This window comes from Tamandua tetradactyla, chromosome 16 (assembly GCF_023851605.1).
Source record: "Tamandua tetradactyla isolate mTamTet1 chromosome 16, mTamTet1.pri, whole genome shotgun sequence".
Taxonomy (NCBI): domain Eukaryota; kingdom Metazoa; phylum Chordata; class Mammalia; order Pilosa; family Myrmecophagidae; genus Tamandua; species Tamandua tetradactyla.
The window spans coordinates 32,594,202-32,612,708 of NC_135342.1; the positions used below are offsets into that span (position 1 = coordinate 32,594,202).

The window sequence follows — 18,507 nt, forward strand, 5'->3', positions numbered from 1 at the left end:
AAAAGGCCATCTATTTCCTTCTGAATTTTACTGGAATTTCTAGCCAGTGCAATAAGGCAAGAAAAATAAACATAATTTAGATCAAAAGGAAGAAGACAAAAATACGTATAGATGATATGAATGTCTATGTAGAAAATCCTATAGAATGTGCAAAAAGCTACTCAAACTAATATGTGAATTCAGCTAGTTTGCAGGATACAAGAACAATAAACAAAAATGTATTTTATACATTAGCAATTAACTAATTAAGAATAAATTAAAAAGAGAAAATAATGAAATACTATTTAAAGTTAGCATAAAAGCATGAGAAACTTAGGGATAAATCTGACAAAAGATGTACAAGATGTGTTCATGTACAGGTGCACAAGACTGCACACATTAAGTAAATGGCAAATTATAACATATTCATAAATTGGAAGACTTAATATTTTGAAGGTTTCAACTTGTTCCAGGCTGAACTATAAATCCATTGCAATGAAATATCAACAGACCTTTTTTTTTTTTGATAGAAACTGACAAGCTGGTTCTTGTCATTTGGAAATGCAATTCATTTGAAAATGGAAAAAACCTAATATAGACAAAATAATTTCAAGAAAGAACAAAGTTGGTAGATAAACTACCTGATTTCAAGAATTAATATAAAGTTATGGTAATCAAGGTGTGTGGTATGGGAATCAGTGCAGACAAATTGCTCAATGAACAGAATAGAGAGATGCTACAAACAAACCCAGATTTATATGATTGGCATCAAATCACAATGGCAAAGGTAATTCAATGGACAAAGGATAATCTTTTCAACAGATGGTTGAAACAACTGGATATCTAGATGCAAAAAAAATAAACTTCAGTCCATATGTATTAGTTAGAGTTCTCTAGAGAAACAGAATCAACAGGAAATATTCATAAATATAAAATTTATAAACGTGTCTCATGTACCCGTGGGAATGTAGGGTCCAAAACCTGCAGGGTAGGCCATGAAGCTGACGACTCCAATGGAGGGTCTAGACGGAGGGTCTAGACGAACTCCACAGGAGAGGCTCTCCAGTCAAAGCAGGAAGAGAGTATGTCTCTTCTGAATCTCCTTAAAAGGCTTCCAGTGATTAGATTAAGCATCACTCATTAAAGAAGACACGCCCCTTGGCTGATTACAAATGGAATCAGCTGTGGATGTAGCCTTTGTGCTCATGATTAAATTCTGTGAAACATCCTCATAGCAAAAGACAGGCCAGCACTTGCCCAACCAGACAAACAGGTACCAACACCTGGCCAAATTGACACATGAACCTAACCATGACACCATATATCACACTATATGTAAAAGTTAACTTAGCATAGATCACAAACTTTCTCTGGAAGTTTTAGAGAAACTCTAAGAACACAAGGAAAAAAATCTTTGTGGCCTTGATCAGGTAAGAATTTCTTAGATATGGCACCAAAAGTACGGTTTATAAATTTAAAAAAAGATAAATTGAACTTCATCAAAGTTCATAACTTCTGTTTTTGAAACATGCTTTTAAGACGATGAAAGAGCAGTCATAGACTGGAAAACACTGCAAATCATATACATATCCAGATTATGTAAAGAACTTTCAAAATTCAATAGTAAGAGAACAAACATCTTGATTAAAAATGGGCAAAGTTCCATCAGGAGATAGAAATAGGGTAAGATAGTGGGTAATTGGAGCTGAAGGGATACGGACTGTGCAAGAGGACTGGATACAAAAACTCAGAAATGGACAGCACAATACTACCTAATTGTAATGTAATTATGTTAAAACACTGAATGAAGCTGCATGTGAGAATATAGAGGGAGGAGGGCTGGGGACATAAATGAAATCAGAAAGAAAGATAGATGTTAAAGATTCAGATGGTATAATCTAGGAATGCCTAGAGTGTATAATAATAGTGAAATGTACAATGCACAAATTTTTAAAATGTTTTTGCATGAGGAAGAACAAAGGATTGTCATTATTGCAGGGTGCTGAAAATAGATAACTAATACTTCAAAATGTCACATTATGTGTAAGACTAAAGCAAAAAATGTTTATTTGTTACAAAATTTATATTTTGACTAGAGCATTTCCTAATATAACTCATGTAGATAGTTTGATTGAATGTCATAAGTACTTGGAATCTCAGGTAGCACATGAGATTTTGTTGGTTTGTCCAGAGTGATGCCCCGATGAATCCCAGAGTGACTTGATCAGTGAGTGGAAAAGTATTTGCAAAGTCCCCTTCGGGGAATGGTGAGAATGGGGGAAAATTCAACTTCCCCAAGTTGAATTCTTGATATTCTCACAAGCGGTGTGGACAACCAAAGCTATAGGCTGAGCCCCTAGTCTTGGGGTTTGTTTACATGAAACTTAAGCCCACAAAAGATAGGTCAAGTCTACTTAAAATTTAGGCCTAAGAGTCACCCCCAAGAGAGCCTCTTTTGTTGCTCAGATGTGGCCTCTCTCTCCAGCCAACACAATAAGCAGTCTCACCACCCTCCCCCTCTCTGCATGGGACATGACTCCCAGGGGTGTGGACCTTCCTGGCAACTAGGACAAAGATCCTGGAATGAGCTGAGACTCAGCATCAAAGGACTGAGAAAAACCCTAGAATGAGCTGAGAATTAACATCAAGAGACTGAGAGAACCTTCTCCACCAAAAGGGGGAAGAGTGAAATGAGACAAAGTGTCAATGGCTGAGAGATTCCAAACAGAGTTGAGAGGTTATCCTGGAGGTTATTCTTATGCATTAAGTAGATATCACCTTGTTGTTCAAGATATAGTGGAGAGGCTGGAGGGAATTGCCTGAAAATGTAGTGCTGTGTTCCAGTAGCCATGTTTCTTGATGATGATTGAATAATGATATAGCTTTCACAATGAGACTCTGTGAATGTGAAAACCTTATGTCTGATGCTCCTTTTAGCTACTATATCAACAGAAGAGTAGAACATATGTAATAAAAATAAATAATAGGGGGAACAAATGTTAAAATAAATTCAGTTTGAAATAGTGGTAAATGAAAGCGAGGGGTAAGGGGTATGGTACGTATAGGTTTTTTTTCTCTATTATCATTTTATTCTTTTTCCATTGTCTTTTTATTTCTTTTTCTAAATCGATGCAAATGTACTAAGAAATGATGAATATGCAACTATGTGATGATATTAAGAATTACTGATTATATATGTAGAATGGAATGATTTCTAAATGTTTTGTTAATTTTTTTAATTAATAAAAAAATAAAAATAAATAAAAAAGTAAATCTAACAATCTTAAAAGAAAAAAAAAAGGGCAGTTACGAATTTACCAAAAAAGATTTATGGATGGAAAATAATCTCACAAAAGGAAGCTCAACATCATCAGTCATTAGGGCAATGGAAATTCAATTTTAGATAAGCTACCAGTACATACCTTCCTGAATGTTTACCATGTATTGGCAAGAATGTGGAGGATTTAGAACTTGCATTCACTGCTGGTGAGTATGTAAAATGGAATAATAACTTCAAAAAATAGTTTGGCAGTTTTTTGTAAAGCTAAACATACATCTACCATATGACAGCCATTTTACCCCTACATAATTATCCAAGAGACATAAAAGCATATCTGTACAAAGACGTGAACACATGTTCATAGAAGCTTTATTTGTAATAGTCACAAATTGGAAACCCCGAAAAGTCCAACAGGTGAATGGATAAACAAATTGTGTTATACACAGTGGAATTCAATGGGATACCACTCAGTCAAAAAAAAAAGGGAATGAAGTATTGATAACACTCAGCAATAAGGATAAATCTCAAAATTATTAAGCTCCAGCTCCCTAAACAGTACATTGTATTTGATTCCACTAATATAAAATTCCATAAAAATGCAAACTAAATCACATTGATGAAAAGCAGACTCATGGTTATTTGGGGAGTAATTATGGGAGGGAGGGACTGAGAGAGGGATACAAAGGGGTAGAAGAAAACTTTGAGAGGTGGTGGATATGTTCATTCTCTTGATCGTGGTGACGGCTTCAGAGATGTAAGAAAATACAATTGTATACTTTAAATATGTGCAGGTATTTTGTTTGTTAATATCTCAATCAAGCTGTTTTTTTTAAAAAGGGGATGGGGCTAGGAGGTGGAAGCGCACATGTGGTGAAAATTTAAGTAAAGCTAAGCACTTTACTTAATACCTGTACCTGGTACCTGGCTAAGCACTTGTGCGACATGCAAGGTGGAATGGTAGCGAGCAGCCTGCAATCAGCTTCAAGCTCTAGCGTATTTTCCGCTTTGTGACCATAAGGCAGTCCCTTAACTCCCGTTTCAGTTATTCAATTGCAGAAGGGATTAAATGTCACAATGAATGTTAATCAGCGTGGTGTCCCATACACAGTAGACAGAGAGGAGGTGTCAGCAGCTTTATATATCGTTCTGTACTTGAAGAGAGCACCAGATCGTCTGGGTCAATCTAACAGAACTAGCAGGTGGAAGGAGACTGGGATCCCGAGCAAGGAGGCAAAACGTTGCGCGCGAGCGACTATCGCAGGGCCCGGGAAAGCTGGGAAGCTCAGAGGGCGGGAGCAGGTGTGGAGGGAACAGCAGCAGGCAGATTCCCGCGCGGCCACCTGATCCGCGGGGCAGGTTACCCACAAAAACACCAACAACCTGACACTGCCGTCTCCCAGCCTACCCCTTGCTTTGGACGCAGGCGCAGTGAGGCGGGGGTGGGGGCCAGAGAGGGGAAACACTCCCCCAAGGCCCAGCGGGCGTGGCCAGGGACTTGGCTCCGCCCCGTGCGCGTCCACTACCCCCCTCCCTCCCGCCGCCCCTCCTGCCCCAGGTCTGGGCGGCTTCAAGGAGGCACAGCTGCAGGACCACCGTCAGGTGAGTGCGACCCGGTGGTTGCCAACGCCGGGAGTTATTTGGATGGGGTAGATTGCAGGAATGTGAGGCAGGCCGCTTACCCCCAGGTTCCCTCCTCTTAGTTAGGACCGAACCCCGCAGTTCCGTCGTTGAGTGGGGCGGCTACCGCCCGAGGCGCTCCGGGCATCCTCGCACACAAGATTGAAAAACAGATGCAGTAGTTACGTGCATGCTTCTTTTTGAGTGAGGAGTTTCGGTTTAAATGCATTTGTTCTTCACCGAGTTTGTGAAAGATAACCTGTTTAAAAAGTAAAGAAATTCCTCAGTTCCATCTGAAAATGCAAGAGAGCTCTTAGTGGCACCTAATTAGATTATCACCTTAATGGAAAGTTTTCGTATTTTTTTCCTCGATGCAAAACAAATACAGCATTTTCTTATCAAAGTATTTTCTACCACCCAGTTTCGTTTGCGTAGACCTCCTCAAAATGTAATATGTGAGGGCCAGTGTAAAATAGGACATCTTGAGATAACAGGTTTTGAACAAAGTCAGCTGCCAAAGATTTCACAGCTGTTAGGTGGCAGACTCAAGATCCAAATCGCAGTAGTTTGGCTTCACGGCTGGTGCTCTTCGGAACTGTTCAGTCCTGCCTCCAGGCCAGTGTCTTTTCAAACTGTGGTTAGGTATTTATTTCATTTACTTCAATTGCTTTTTTTTTTTTTTTTAAGAATAAAATGCTTGCTTTGGCATACGAATTTCCCATAGGCGAGTCAAAAGTGAGCCACAGTAACCCATTGTTGTGTTCCGTTTATACCTGAATTTGAAAGGCCTTGTTAGGGAATTCTTAGTTTACTTGAGACCAAGTTATGAACAGTGAATGTATTGTGATTCAAAACACTCCTTTCATTTTGTCTTAAAATAGCCAAATCTGTATGTGAGAATACCTGCAATTTTATTGTGACTTTTGTTCCATTCCTCAGAGTTATAGTGGCTCCCCTTAAAGAGGAGACTCACCCTCACTTCAGGCTGGCCCCACAGTCCTCTGGCTGCTGGTCAGTTAATACACTAGTGAGTGGCTATGACCACTTAGACTTCTCTTTATGTTTGGGAGGCTGCTTTGCTGAGTTTTGGTTTTCCGCTGTAGCAATTGTTGAACACTTTAGGAACAAAAGTAAAAAATCTCAGTAGATAAACCAGAACTCAAACTTTCCTTACAATATAGTACTATAGCTCTTCTTCTATGTAGGCAAAACATTTTAGGTAGATTTCAGAGGTTCTGGTTGTATTTAATTTCAGTAGTATAAGTTTGTTTGTCAGGGATAAATGTATGGTTTTATGTATAGTTTTCACTTTCCCTCCAATCTAGTGGTTTTATAATTGCCATCACATCTCCCACCCATACCCAGCCCAGAACTAGATCTCCTCATGGCATTAAAAAAAAAATACATATATATGCATATGTATATATCTATATTATAGACATTGTAGATTTGTGGAAAAAGTATGCAAATGATGAAAATACAGTTTCTGTATTCCCCACAGTTTTCCCTATTATTAACATTTTGCTTTAGTGTGGTACATTTGTTACAATTGGTGAACCAATATTATTAGAATGCTACTATTAACTATAATCCATAGTTCATATTAGAGTTCAGTCTGTGTTGTACATTTTTTCTGCTCTTACTCTGTGATCTTATTGGGAAAACTCAGATTCAGTGTGGCTTGGATTTTCTGTTCTTACCTCACTTCCCCAGGCCCACAGCTTCCTGTGAAGTCAAGGCTCTTTTGCCTGCGTGCGTGGTCAGCTGTCCTTTACAGCCCCTTTTCAAGGGGAAGGGGCTGCAAGCCTTAAGTTTGGCTTGGGACTGTAGCGTTGCACAGAGCAAGACTCCTTTACCCATAGGAATTGAGTTCCTGGCTGCCAGTTTTGGGCTTATTCCCTAAACCCCAGGAAGCCTAGGCCTGTTCTCTCACCACTACTGCGTATGTCTATACTTTGTCTGCTGAGATGATTTTTCTTATTCTGAGCTCAACTGTTATTGATTTTCTCTTTTATCTATTTACCACCTGTTGTAAGCTATCAGAGGGCTGAAATGACCTGTCTAGCATCTAGGATGGAGCCTGACATAGATCCTACAAATATTCCTTGAATAAATAAATGAAACACTTTGTTTGAAAAGGGGTGTGCCAAAGTGTTAACTTAGGAGTAAGCCAAAAGCTGAATTTTGACATGTTTGCTCTGATGTGCATTCTGAAGAATGAAATACAGTATTCCAATATTTAAACTCTAATTCTCTTTTTTGAAACCACATTTAAACTCACCAGTTTTATTTTTGTTTTCTACCTGATAGATTTACTTTATAATTTCATAAAGATAACTGAAAAGTATAATCAGATTCTTCTCATTTGCAATATATTTCTATAGAATGATGAATTCAGTTTAAAACTTATAATTTTATTAAGTGTTATTGTTATGGATATCTATTGCTGGTAACAAACTATCCCAAAACTTAGTGAGTTAAAACAACAATCATTTTGTTATCCTCTCTTAGATTTTTTGGAATGGGAATTCATATAGAACACAGGAAGGTTGATTTACACTCTATGACGTCTGAGACCTCAGTAAGGGGCTGGCTGGACATCTCTTTCTATTCATGTAGTCTCAGGATCTCCCTTTGTATATGACTATGCCGATAGTTTATTCTCCTATCGATGGACATTTTGTGTGTCTTTAGCATGGTGGTCTCAGGGTAGTTCTTACATGGTTGCTGAGGGGTCTAGGAGCAAGTGTTTCAAGAGGCAAGGAATGGAAGTTGCCTGTCAGGTAAAGCCTGGGCCTGGAAGCTGGCATGGCATCACTTTTACAGCATTCTATTGACCAAAGCACTCACACTAAATTTAAGGAGGGTGACGTAGACTCTACCTCTGATGGAACAGGTGCCACTTGAATATTAGAAAGAAGTGCAATCATTGTGCCCTAGTTAGGAGGTATCTTTGTGGTAATGTCACTCAACTTTCCATGCCCTAGACATTTCTTTTATAAATATCGTCCCCAACAAAATCAGTTCAGGCTTTACTTGAATGTTTTCAATAGGAGAAAACCACCTTTTGTTTTGGTGTAATACCAGTTTCTGATGCTAACTTTGAGATAGAAGTGAATCAAAAAAAAAAATGCACAATTGATTTGGTCACTAAAATAGCTGTCATTATTTTAGCTAATTTTTTTTTTTGCAGAAATTAGAACTTTTCAAGACTATAAACTGATTTTGTATCAGGACTCTTTGATAACTTTTAAAACTATATGTTATCTAAGCTTAATATTAAAATGTATCTCATTTTCTACTTTCCAGCCTAGAAAATATACTGCAAATTAGATCTAAAAAAGAAGAAAAACAATCTAAATTGCTTCAGTAGAGAAAACCAGTAAACATAAAAATACCCCACCAAAACTAAAACCCAATCAAGAAATAGATTCTGCCAAGCCTATTAATCCTCCAATTTATAATAAATGGCTTCCCAAGGGAAAGCAATTCCACTGTCATGCAATTTGGTGAGTAAAAGAAGAACCACCCTCATTAAGGGAAATTACACAATGTAAGAAAAATGTAATAATAATACTTTTAGTAAATGAAGAAAAGTAATTTCTGTGTTTGGGAGCAAGCATACTAAGTACTTTCCATTTACTCAGCCTTTGTTAGAGGTTGAAGTACCTAGTCATATAAGAAAAGTGATGTGAACACAAACTTCATGAAACCAATTCCCTCAACTACTTTTTTTCAATTCAACTTTGGAAGAACCAGATAAATAGCTTCAAAATCCGAGGATAGACTGGTCCCAAATTTCTTCCTTTGCCCTTTTTTGGCCTTGTTCCTTTTTCTCTTTTCTGTGCTTATGTTTTTTTTTTTCTTAGAGGCTACATGTCGGGTTTTTTCTCCTTTCAATTCTTAAGCTTTCCTGAACAGATACTGTTTCCATCTCTGCTTTCTTTCTTTGAATGCTCTTGTGTTTGTCTAAATCCATTTCCTCATAACTTTTTTTTCCTCGTATGTTTTCCTCTGTCTTCCTTGTACATTTTATTCTTCTGATGTGTCTGTTTGTGATTGCTTAATGGGAATTTGTATTGTTTTCTAAGGAGTGGTGCTTGTAAACTCCAGATTCTACATTGTAGAAGCCACAATTATATTCTTGCTGACTAACGTTCAGGTGTACAGGCTTTTCTGAGTAGGCCCTGGGGAGCTGGCAGAAGCTCAGAGAGGCGTCTGTTGTCATAAGCTGGGAGCCCTGTGATAACTGGTTTTCCACTGTTTGTGAAACATTGTATGATGGTCCCTAACTCTGGGCAGTTCCAGATGGGAATCTTTGCTCAAACATTCTATGTCTGGGTCTGGAGTTAACCTCTTCTTTGCACCCATAGGTTTCTAAATAGTCCTCTCTCATCTTTCTGAAACAAGTCCTTGGTTCTAAGCTTCTGGCTTTCTGCACTTTGATATAATCTTCAAGTTTGTCTTGAAAAGTGTCATGTGTTTTCTTTGAATACTTCATTAGGTTGACAACAAGGGACTCTCTTTATCAGGCTGAGAACTTGGTGGAATAATCGCGTCATATTTGCCCATTAAGTGCTTCAGTTTTTAGCATAAACTTTCTCTACATAGTGAGACTGTGCCACATCTGGGAAGCCAAAAATCATGATGCAGAGATTACAAAATCTGTTAGTGTCCAATACTTCACTCCCATTCACCTCCTATGAAATCCTTTGTGGTACAAACTGTAGTACTATTCCACATACTTCACAAAGGCATCTTCTCCGAGGCAAGGGCAGGCATCTACAAACTACTGTCCCCCTCCTTGCCAATGCCACAGGCCAGGAAGCTAGCTGGGGTGGAGGTGGGGAGGCAGGGACAACTGCTGCCGCCACCACCAAGCAGGTGAGATGGAACGAGGAGGCCTCTTTTAGCAAATCTTTTTGAAGTTGGTAATATGAAAATTCAATTTACATAATAGTTATGGCGAGGAAAGCGGGAATGGCCAGGTGAAAATCTGAGTCCTATAGGTTGTTGTTTTGGATATAAATTTTCTAAGTGGCATTAAAGTGGAGGAACCTGGCCATGATCTTAAAGAGAGGTGACATGGTCCTGACAGTAGGAGATAGGCAACCAGTCAGCCACAGTGGATGCTTTTGAGGCTGAATGGGTAGGACAGGCAAGTGCTGGTACCTTCAGGTTTTGAGTCTTGGTGGCTGGAGATGGAAATTCCTTTCAATGAGATGGGGAAGGAGAAGGCTGTTTAGCTGTTACTGCACTGAGATGATCATAAGTTCTAGGTTATCACATCTGAACCTGAAACGTAAACACATAATTCATCAGAGAGGAAATGAGGTTAACTAGGCCTCTAATTGGGGACCAGACTACTTTGGACATGAACTCCCTTATACATACATGCTTACAGACTAGACCACATAGCTTCTTGGTGTGTTATTCTGCTGGGAGTTTAGGTGATCTCTTATAAAAAGTATGATTCTATTGAAGCATTTTTAGGGAGGGAGTGACATAGCAAGTTTGGAATTTTATGAAGATCACTCTGCTGGTATTGTAGAGGCTTTAGGGAAAGGTAAGTCCAATTATAGGTAAGGTAAGTCCATTTGTCAAGGGATGTGAACTAAATCTGGGTATTTAGTAATGTGAATAAGACAGATTTGAGAGTTGTTTAGGAAATGGACTCCAGAGGACTTGGCAATAGACTGGATGAAGGTGGCAGGAAGAGGAAGAAGTCTAAGATGAGTTGGGTTTGAGAAATATTAAATAGGTGGTGATGTGTTAACTAAGAATGATGTGTGGGAAAAGGAGGTGAAGATTTGGAGGAGGCATGATAAATTTGATTTTTTTGCCCTAATTAAGGCATAATTAACATATAGTGAAAAATATGGATATCTATACACATATAGTGTAATATCTAATCACTTTTGTCAGCTATAACTCACAGCCCTATCAAATTATAGAGTATTTCCAGTATCCCTAGGGAGTTTCCTATTTCTTTTCCCAGTCAACCTCTGCTGCAAAAGCACCACAACTCTGATTTCTGTCACTATTGGTTTTGCCTATTCTAAACTTTCAGATGAATGAGAATATATACTACAAACTGTTTTGTGACTGGCTTTTCTCACTCCGCATAATGTTTTGTGATTCATCTATGCTGTTGTGCATTGCAGCAATTCATTCCACTTTGTTGCTGAGTGGGTTTCTGTTGTATGACTATACCGCAGTTTATTCTCCTGTTGATGGATGCCTGAGCTGTTTCCAATTTTTGCACTATTGTGAGTAAAACTCCTATGAACATTCTAGCGTCCTGCTGTTGTGTTGTTTCTAACAAATGGAGTAAAGTAAAAACGAGGTTGTACGCTGCAGAAACTGGGTCATCAAAGGCATCCTCCTTGCTCTTTCCCGAATCACTTCTCTGGAGAAGCCAACTGATGTGACATGCGGAAACGCCAGCAGCCTGTGGGGAGAACCTTGTGATGAGAAACTGAGGTCTCATGTTGATACCACATGAATGAGCTTAAAAGTAGATCCTTCCGCTCAAATCAAGCCCTCAGATGACTGTAGCCCAGATGATATCTTTCATTTATTGTTATTGGGGGTGAGTGTGTATGGCTTGTGAGTTATTGGTTGGTAGTGAGCTCATTTTACAAATAGAGGGAATTCTGACTTTAAAGAAAGTGGTTTGCTGTACAGATTAGAGGAGGGCATGTGGAAGAATAAAAAGTAAGAAACAATGTAGACTTTGAAGTACTGGATGCCAAAGATGTTCTAAAATGAGAAGCTTAAAGGTATTGGTAGACTATTAGATCAAAATGGGGTCAACCAGCTATAACCAGTGGCCTGGAAACCTGTTTGTTTGTTTATTTATTTATTTTAAACAAACTCTAATTGTTATGGTATTATCATAGTGTCAGAATTTTTATTTTACAGCCTTATTGAGGTGTATTTCACATACCATTAAAGTATCCAGCTCAGTGGCTTTTACTGTAGTTGTGCTGGTTTGAAAAGATGTATGTCCCCTAGAAAAACCATGTTTTAATCTAAATCCCATTTTGTAAAGGCAGAATAATCCCTATTCAGTACTGTGTGTTTGAAACTGTAATCAGATTATCTCCCTGGAGATGTGATTTAATCACATTTTAACAACCGAAGAGTGGTTGTTAAGCTGGATTAGGTGATGCCATGTCTCCACCCATTTGAGTGGGTCTCGATAAGTTTCTGTAGTCCTATAAAAAAGGAAACATTTTGGAGAATAAGAGATTCAGAGAGAGCAGAGCAGAACAGCATAGCCACAAGAAGCAGAGTCCACCAGCCAGTGACCTTTGGAGATGAAGAAGGAAAATGCCTCCTAGGGTGCTTCATGAAACAGGAAGCCCAAGAAGCTAGCAGATGATGCTGTGTTTGCCATGTGCCCTTCCAGATGAGAGAGGAATCCTGACCGTGTTCATCATGTGCCTTTCCAGATGAGAGAGAAACTCTGACTGCGGTCACCATGTGCCCTTCCACTTGAGAAAGAAACCGTGAACTTTATCGGCCTTCTTGAACCAAGGTATCTTTCTCTGGATGCCTTTGATTGGACATTTCTATAGACTTGTTTTAATTGGGACATTTTCTCAGCCTTAGAACTGTAAACTAGCGCTAATTAAATTCCCCTTTTTAAAGGCCATTCTGTTTCTGGTACATTATATTTCAGCAGCTAGCAAACTAGAACAGTAGTCATAGAGTTGTGCTACCATTACCACAATCTAATTTTGGAACACTTTCAACACCAGAAAATGAAATTCCGTACATATTAGCAGTTACTCTCTGTTCTTACCTTCAACCACTAATTTTTCTATCTATATGGAGTTATCTATTTTAGATATTTCATATAAATGGACTGATTTTTTTTTCAGATAGTATTATGTTCTAAAAGTTCCTCCATGTTGTAGCATATATCAGTACTTCATTCTTTTAAATTGTTGAGTAATATTGCATACTACATTGCTTTTACCCATTCATCATTTGAGGGACATTTGGGTTATTTCTACTTTTTAGATATTATGAATAATACTGCTATTAACATTTGGTATAAGGTTTTTTTTTGTGGACATATGTTTTCATTTCTCTTGGAGATATACCTAGGAATGTAACTGCTGAGTCATCTGGTAACTCCATGTTTAGCATTTTGAAGAACTGTCAAACTGTTTTCCAAAGTGGCTGCACCATTTTACGTTCTCACCAACAATGTGTGAGGGTTCCAATTTTTCCACATTCTACCAGCACTTGTTATTGCCTGCGTTTCTTTATTTTAGCTATCCTAGTGGGTGCAAAATGGTACCTTTTGTGTTTTATTTGCCTTTCTTTGCTGGACTAATGATGTTGAACATCTTTTCATGTGTTTGTTGGCCATTTGCCTATCTTTTTTTGAGAAATGGCTATTTAAATTCTTTGCCCATTAAAAAAATGTGTTATTTGTCTTTTTATTGTTGGGTTGTAAGAGTTCTTTATAATTTTGGATATAAGTCCCTTGTCAGATATATGATTGCAAACATTGCCTCCCATTTTGTGAGTTGTCTTTTCATTTTCACTGACTTATCAGAAAAGTCTTTAAGTATTAGAAAACTCTCAGACTCGTTGTGTTAACTATAAGTATTCCAAAATAATTTTGGCTGAAGGCTTGGATTTTATCATTGCCGACAAATATTTTCAGTTGTTTTCCTTGCAGTGATAGATTCAGTTGATTTTTAAGAAATTGTGTGACAAATATCCAAGAGTGAGTAACTGGAGTTTGTCAAACATTCCTTCAAATAAAAATGGTGTTCCATCAGAAGAGTGGCTAGGTCAGCTCACACTTCAAATGATTGCCCAAATACTTTTTACTCGAGACAACCATTGAACTTCAGTATGTAATAGAAGTGCTTCATGCACATTCCTATTTAGTCACTGTTTTACTTTACTATTGCTGCTGTAATGCAACATATAAGAAATGGGTTGGCTTTTGTAAAGGGAATTTATTATATTACAAGTTTACAGTTCTAAGGCATAATGTCCAAACTAAGGCACTCAGAGAAAGATGCCTTGACTTAAAAAAGGCTGATGGCATCTGAACACCTCTATCAGCTGGGAAGGCAGATGGCTGGTATTGCTGGTCCTTTGGCTTCTAGTTTCAGTTTCCCTGGGGGTGTTTTCTTTCTCCATCTCCAAACTTCTCTGTCATTGTTGTGGCCTCTGAGCTTTTTCCCTCTTCATGAGTTCTCTTAAAGACTCCAGTAAACTAATTAAGACTCACCTTGAATGGGTGGAGTCACATCTCCATCTAATCAAAAAGGTCCTGACCACAATTGGGTGTTTCACATCCTCGTGGAAACAATTAACGTAAACAATCTGCCCTCACAAGATTGGATTAGGAAAAAGCACATGGCTTTTCTGGGGTACTTAACAGTTTCAAACCAATAAGTACAGTTACATATTGAATATTATATTGAAATGTTTTTAAAAGTATGTACTCGAGGATCAAGATTTAACAAAGTTAATTTTTACTGCTTCATCAGGAACATTCTTAAGTGCAACTGAATTTTTATTTTCAATGTGAGTAAAGAATACAACGACTCTAGTAGAGTTTGGTGCCATTGCCTTGATTTGTGCCAAGGCATCAGCTCCCTTCCAGTCATATCAGCTGCCCCACCCCTGGCCAGATAACCTGTGTCCTAGCTTCTAATATGCTTGGTAACTTTCATTTATTTTTGAGCTTCACATAAGTGGAATCATAGAGTATGTAGCTTTGTGAGTCCTGCTTCTATCACTCAACATTATGTTTGTGAGATTCATACATGTTGCATGTAGTTGGAGTTTGTTCATTCTCGCTCCTATTTATATTTTCTTTGAATGCTGGTTAGAGACTGTTGTGTACCCAAGAAAAGCCGTGTTCTTTCAATCTTAAGCCACCCTTGTGGAGGCACACCTATTGTTTAGGGTGGGATAATTAAAAAAATATATACTTTTGCTGTAAACCTTAACAAACAAACATACAAACATTCTTGACAGACAAACATTCTATGCATGGTGTACAATCAGTGGTATACACAATATCATCACATAGTTGTGTATTCATCACCATGATCATTTTTTTGAACATTTGCATCTCCCCAGCAAAAGAAATAAAAAAGAAAAAAGGAAAAATGCATACATGCCATACCCCTTACCCCTCCCTCTCATTGACCACTGGTATTTCAATCTACTCAATTTATTTTAACCTTTGTTCCCCCTATTATTTATTTCTTATCCATATTTTTTTACTTATCTGTCCATACCATAGATAAAAGGAGCATCAGACACAAGGTTTTCACAGTCACTTAGTCATACTGTAAAAGCTATATCTTTATACAATTATCTTCAAGAAACATGGCTACTGGAATACAGCTCCACAGTGTCAGGTACTTCCCTCTAGCCACTCTAAAACACCTTAAACTAAAAAGGGGATATTTATATAATGCATAAGAATAACCTCCAGGATAACCTCTCGACTCTATTTGAAATCTCTCAGCCACTGACACTTTATTTTGTGTCATTTCTCTCTTCCCCCTTTTGGTTGAGAAGATGTTCTCAGTCCCTTGATTCTGAGTCCCAGCTCATCCCAGAATTTCTGTCCCATGTTGCCAGGGAGGTTTACATAGGGTGGGATCTTTTTGATTAAATTGTTTCCATGGAGATGTGACCTACCCAATTGTGGTTGGGACCTTTTAATTAGGTGGTTTCCGTGAGCTGTGTTTCTGCCCATTCAAGATGGGTCTTAATCTACTTACTAGAGTCCTTTAAGAGGGAACCATTTTGGAAAAAGCTCAGAGGTGGTACAGACACAGACACTTGGAGATGCAGAAGGAAAATGCCCCCAAGGAAGCTGTTTGAAATGAGAAGCCAAAGGACCATCAGACACCAGCCATCTGCCTTCCAAGCTGACAGAGGTGTTCTAGATCCAGCTGGCCTTTCTCGAGGCAAGGTATCTTTCTCTGCATACCTTAGGTTGTACATTTTTATGGACTTAAAACTGTAAACTTGTAACTTAATAAATCCCCTTTATAAAAGCCAATGTATTTCTGGTATATTGCATTCTGGCAGCATTAGCAAATTAAATCACCTTTTATAAATATTTGTTTGTCCCTTGTATTGTAGATGGACATTTGGGTTTTATTTTTGTGGGTGATATGGGTAGCGCTGCTATAAGCTTTGTTGCGCCTGCCTTCTGATGAACATGAATACATATTTCTATTGGATGTTTATCTTGGGGTAGAATTTATCTATAACAGAATACAAGATATGAAACTGTATAATAGATTGGAAAAGCAGTTTGATGCCAGACTGTCCAGAGCCTGAATAACATGCCGGGAAGAGTGGACTGAGTAGCACAGTGAGGATGGGCAGGGCTGGAATATTGGGTCCATTACTTGCCCTCTGGGTTACCTTGGCTGACTTACTTAACCTTCTTCAGCCTTTGCTCATCCATAAAATGGGGATGGTGCCTACCTAGAAGAACGTTGTGAAGATTGAATGAATAATGTATGAAAAATGCTTAGTAGAGCACCTGGCATATAAGATATCCTGAAAAAAATATTTGGGAGATTTCTTTCCCCTTAAGGAATTTCATTTGGAGATAATAGAAGATATTGGTAACATTTGGGCAGGAAGATTTGTCATGGACTATTTATACCTTTCAGAGTGTTTAATAAAATAAAGGTAACCTGAAGTCTTAGAGTTATGGTCTCCCAATTTTCTGCTGGTGGATGCATTTTATGCTGAACACAGAATAGGAATGAGAGAGATTTAAACTTCTTTCTCAAGATACTGCTTTATAGACCTTCAGAGCTGTGTGGACTTGGCCTTATGCTTACCAGGCTTTAAGGAGTAGACACAACTTTGTTGTCAATATATAGCAACAGTGTTTCAGCATTCTTCTTTTTGGAGCATTTGCCCCAGAGGATGAGGCCCTCAAAGGTAGAGTAGGGGCAAGATGCAAATAATTGGACTTTGTCTCAGCTGTAAAGAGATGACCACTGTTGTTACAGTCAAAGAAAGGCAAAGCCAAAGGATTTGAAGCTCAAAAGTTTAGGACCTGATAGCATGAATACTGTTGTTAGGTACAAGGGGAGGGTAAAAACACCATCAGGATCTTTACATAATGCTCATAGATCTCATAAAAAATTAACATATAGATGTGACTGGAACAGAGTGGGTTGGTTTAGAGATGCTGTGTATTTTGTCTGGATGTAGGTATTGTGGTAGGAGAATGAAAGGTACCTGCCTGTCCAGTGAATGTGGACTGAATAGAGCCCTGTCCTCTTTAGCCTCAATGTGAGACAGAACTTGCATTTGCCAACCTGTGATTTGTATATCTGAAGTCTCTTCCAATTAAACAAGGTATGTGTAGCAGTGAACGTCATGGAGATGTTCATTCAGAAACTGTTGTTGGCAACCCCCATTGACATAACACCATCCTGTGTAGAGTCTTCTTTCATTTTATTCACTAAGCCAGCTCTCTTCTGTAACATGTGATTTTCATGACTTTTTTCGTTCTTTATGTTTTTCTAACTCTTCTCATTCTCATTTCTACTCATTCTTCAGGAGTTCATTCAAATTTGTCTTCTGTCTTCCCTGAAGTCTTTCCTTTCCAGCCTACCTTTAGCTGTTTTCCTTCCTGTGAATTTCTATAGCAAATAATTTGTTCATATATAATTTGGAAACAAACTTTCTGCTACCTTGTGATGATATTTTATTATATTGGACTGTTAAATCTTTCTCTCTTTGCTCATTGTCTGCTACCCCACCCCCAACTTGTAGGCCAGGGTCCTACAACTTAAGCCAGGGTCCCTGCTGTCAAATTCTTTTTTTTTTTAAATCGTTTCTTTTTCTATGCCTCACTATCTCAAACTAATAATTTGCAAATGATAGGTCCTTAACAAGGATGTATGTGTGTGTGTGTGTATGTGCAAGTGCGTCTATCTTAATTTGGTAGTAAAAGTAAAGACAAATGAAGCTGTATGCTAGAAAACATCAAGGATATCTTCTATAAGCCAAAGATTTTCAAAAGGAACACAGAATTGAATTTCCCTGAAGCCAGACATGATGTGATGATGCAAAGAATTTAGGATACCATGTTTTCTGGAACCTGTCTTAAAGAAAGACAGTAACCTTGGGTTGATTTCCAGATCCAACAATGAGTCTCAAAAGTCTATTAATGTCTAATGCCCTATTTAGCTGTGAGTCCTAGGCATGCTCTGTTTTGAGACCTTTGAACATGTCCTATGCTCCAGAAATTTCTCATTTGTTCATTCTTTCTTTTTCTTTTTATTGCATGCTTTCTATGTTCCAGATAATGCAGTTGGTGCTGGGGATTCAGCAGTGAACAAGACGGATAAGGTCCCTACACTGATAGAACGTATGACTTGATAAAATATATAATTATAAAATAATTTTGGAAGGAAATAAATGGAGTGATGGGGCAGTGATTGGATGGAGCGGGATTAGGGATAGTGAGCAGGAGTCTATCTTAGGGACTGAGTGCCCAACTTTGTCAACTGAATGACAGAAAGAATCCTTTGAATTTATAGCCAGGAAGACCTGGATTCTGCACAGCTCTGCCGTTGTGACCTCATGTAATATGC

The 18,507-nt window shown here is 38.3% G+C and overlaps 1 protein-coding gene and 1 pseudogene across 1 annotated transcript in view; one reads left to right on the forward strand and one right to left on the reverse strand.

Annotated features, from left to right (window-relative positions):
- The first annotated feature begins 4,333 nt into the window (after positions 1–4,333).
- LOC143658412 (uncharacterized) overlaps positions 4,334–18,507 on the forward strand; it is a 180,724-nt gene continuing 166,550 nt past the window's right edge. Inside the window, exons 1-2 of the mRNA XM_077130485.1 lie at positions 4,334–4,558; positions 4,660–4,858. Of these exons, the coding sequence (XP_076986600.1) occupies positions 4,334–4,558; positions 4,660–4,858 (424 nt within the window). The remainder of the gene's footprint in view (positions 4,559–4,659; positions 4,859–18,507) is intronic.
- On the reverse strand, positions 8,646–9,377 carry LOC143660244 (lysine-rich coiled-coil protein 1 pseudogene; annotated as a pseudogene).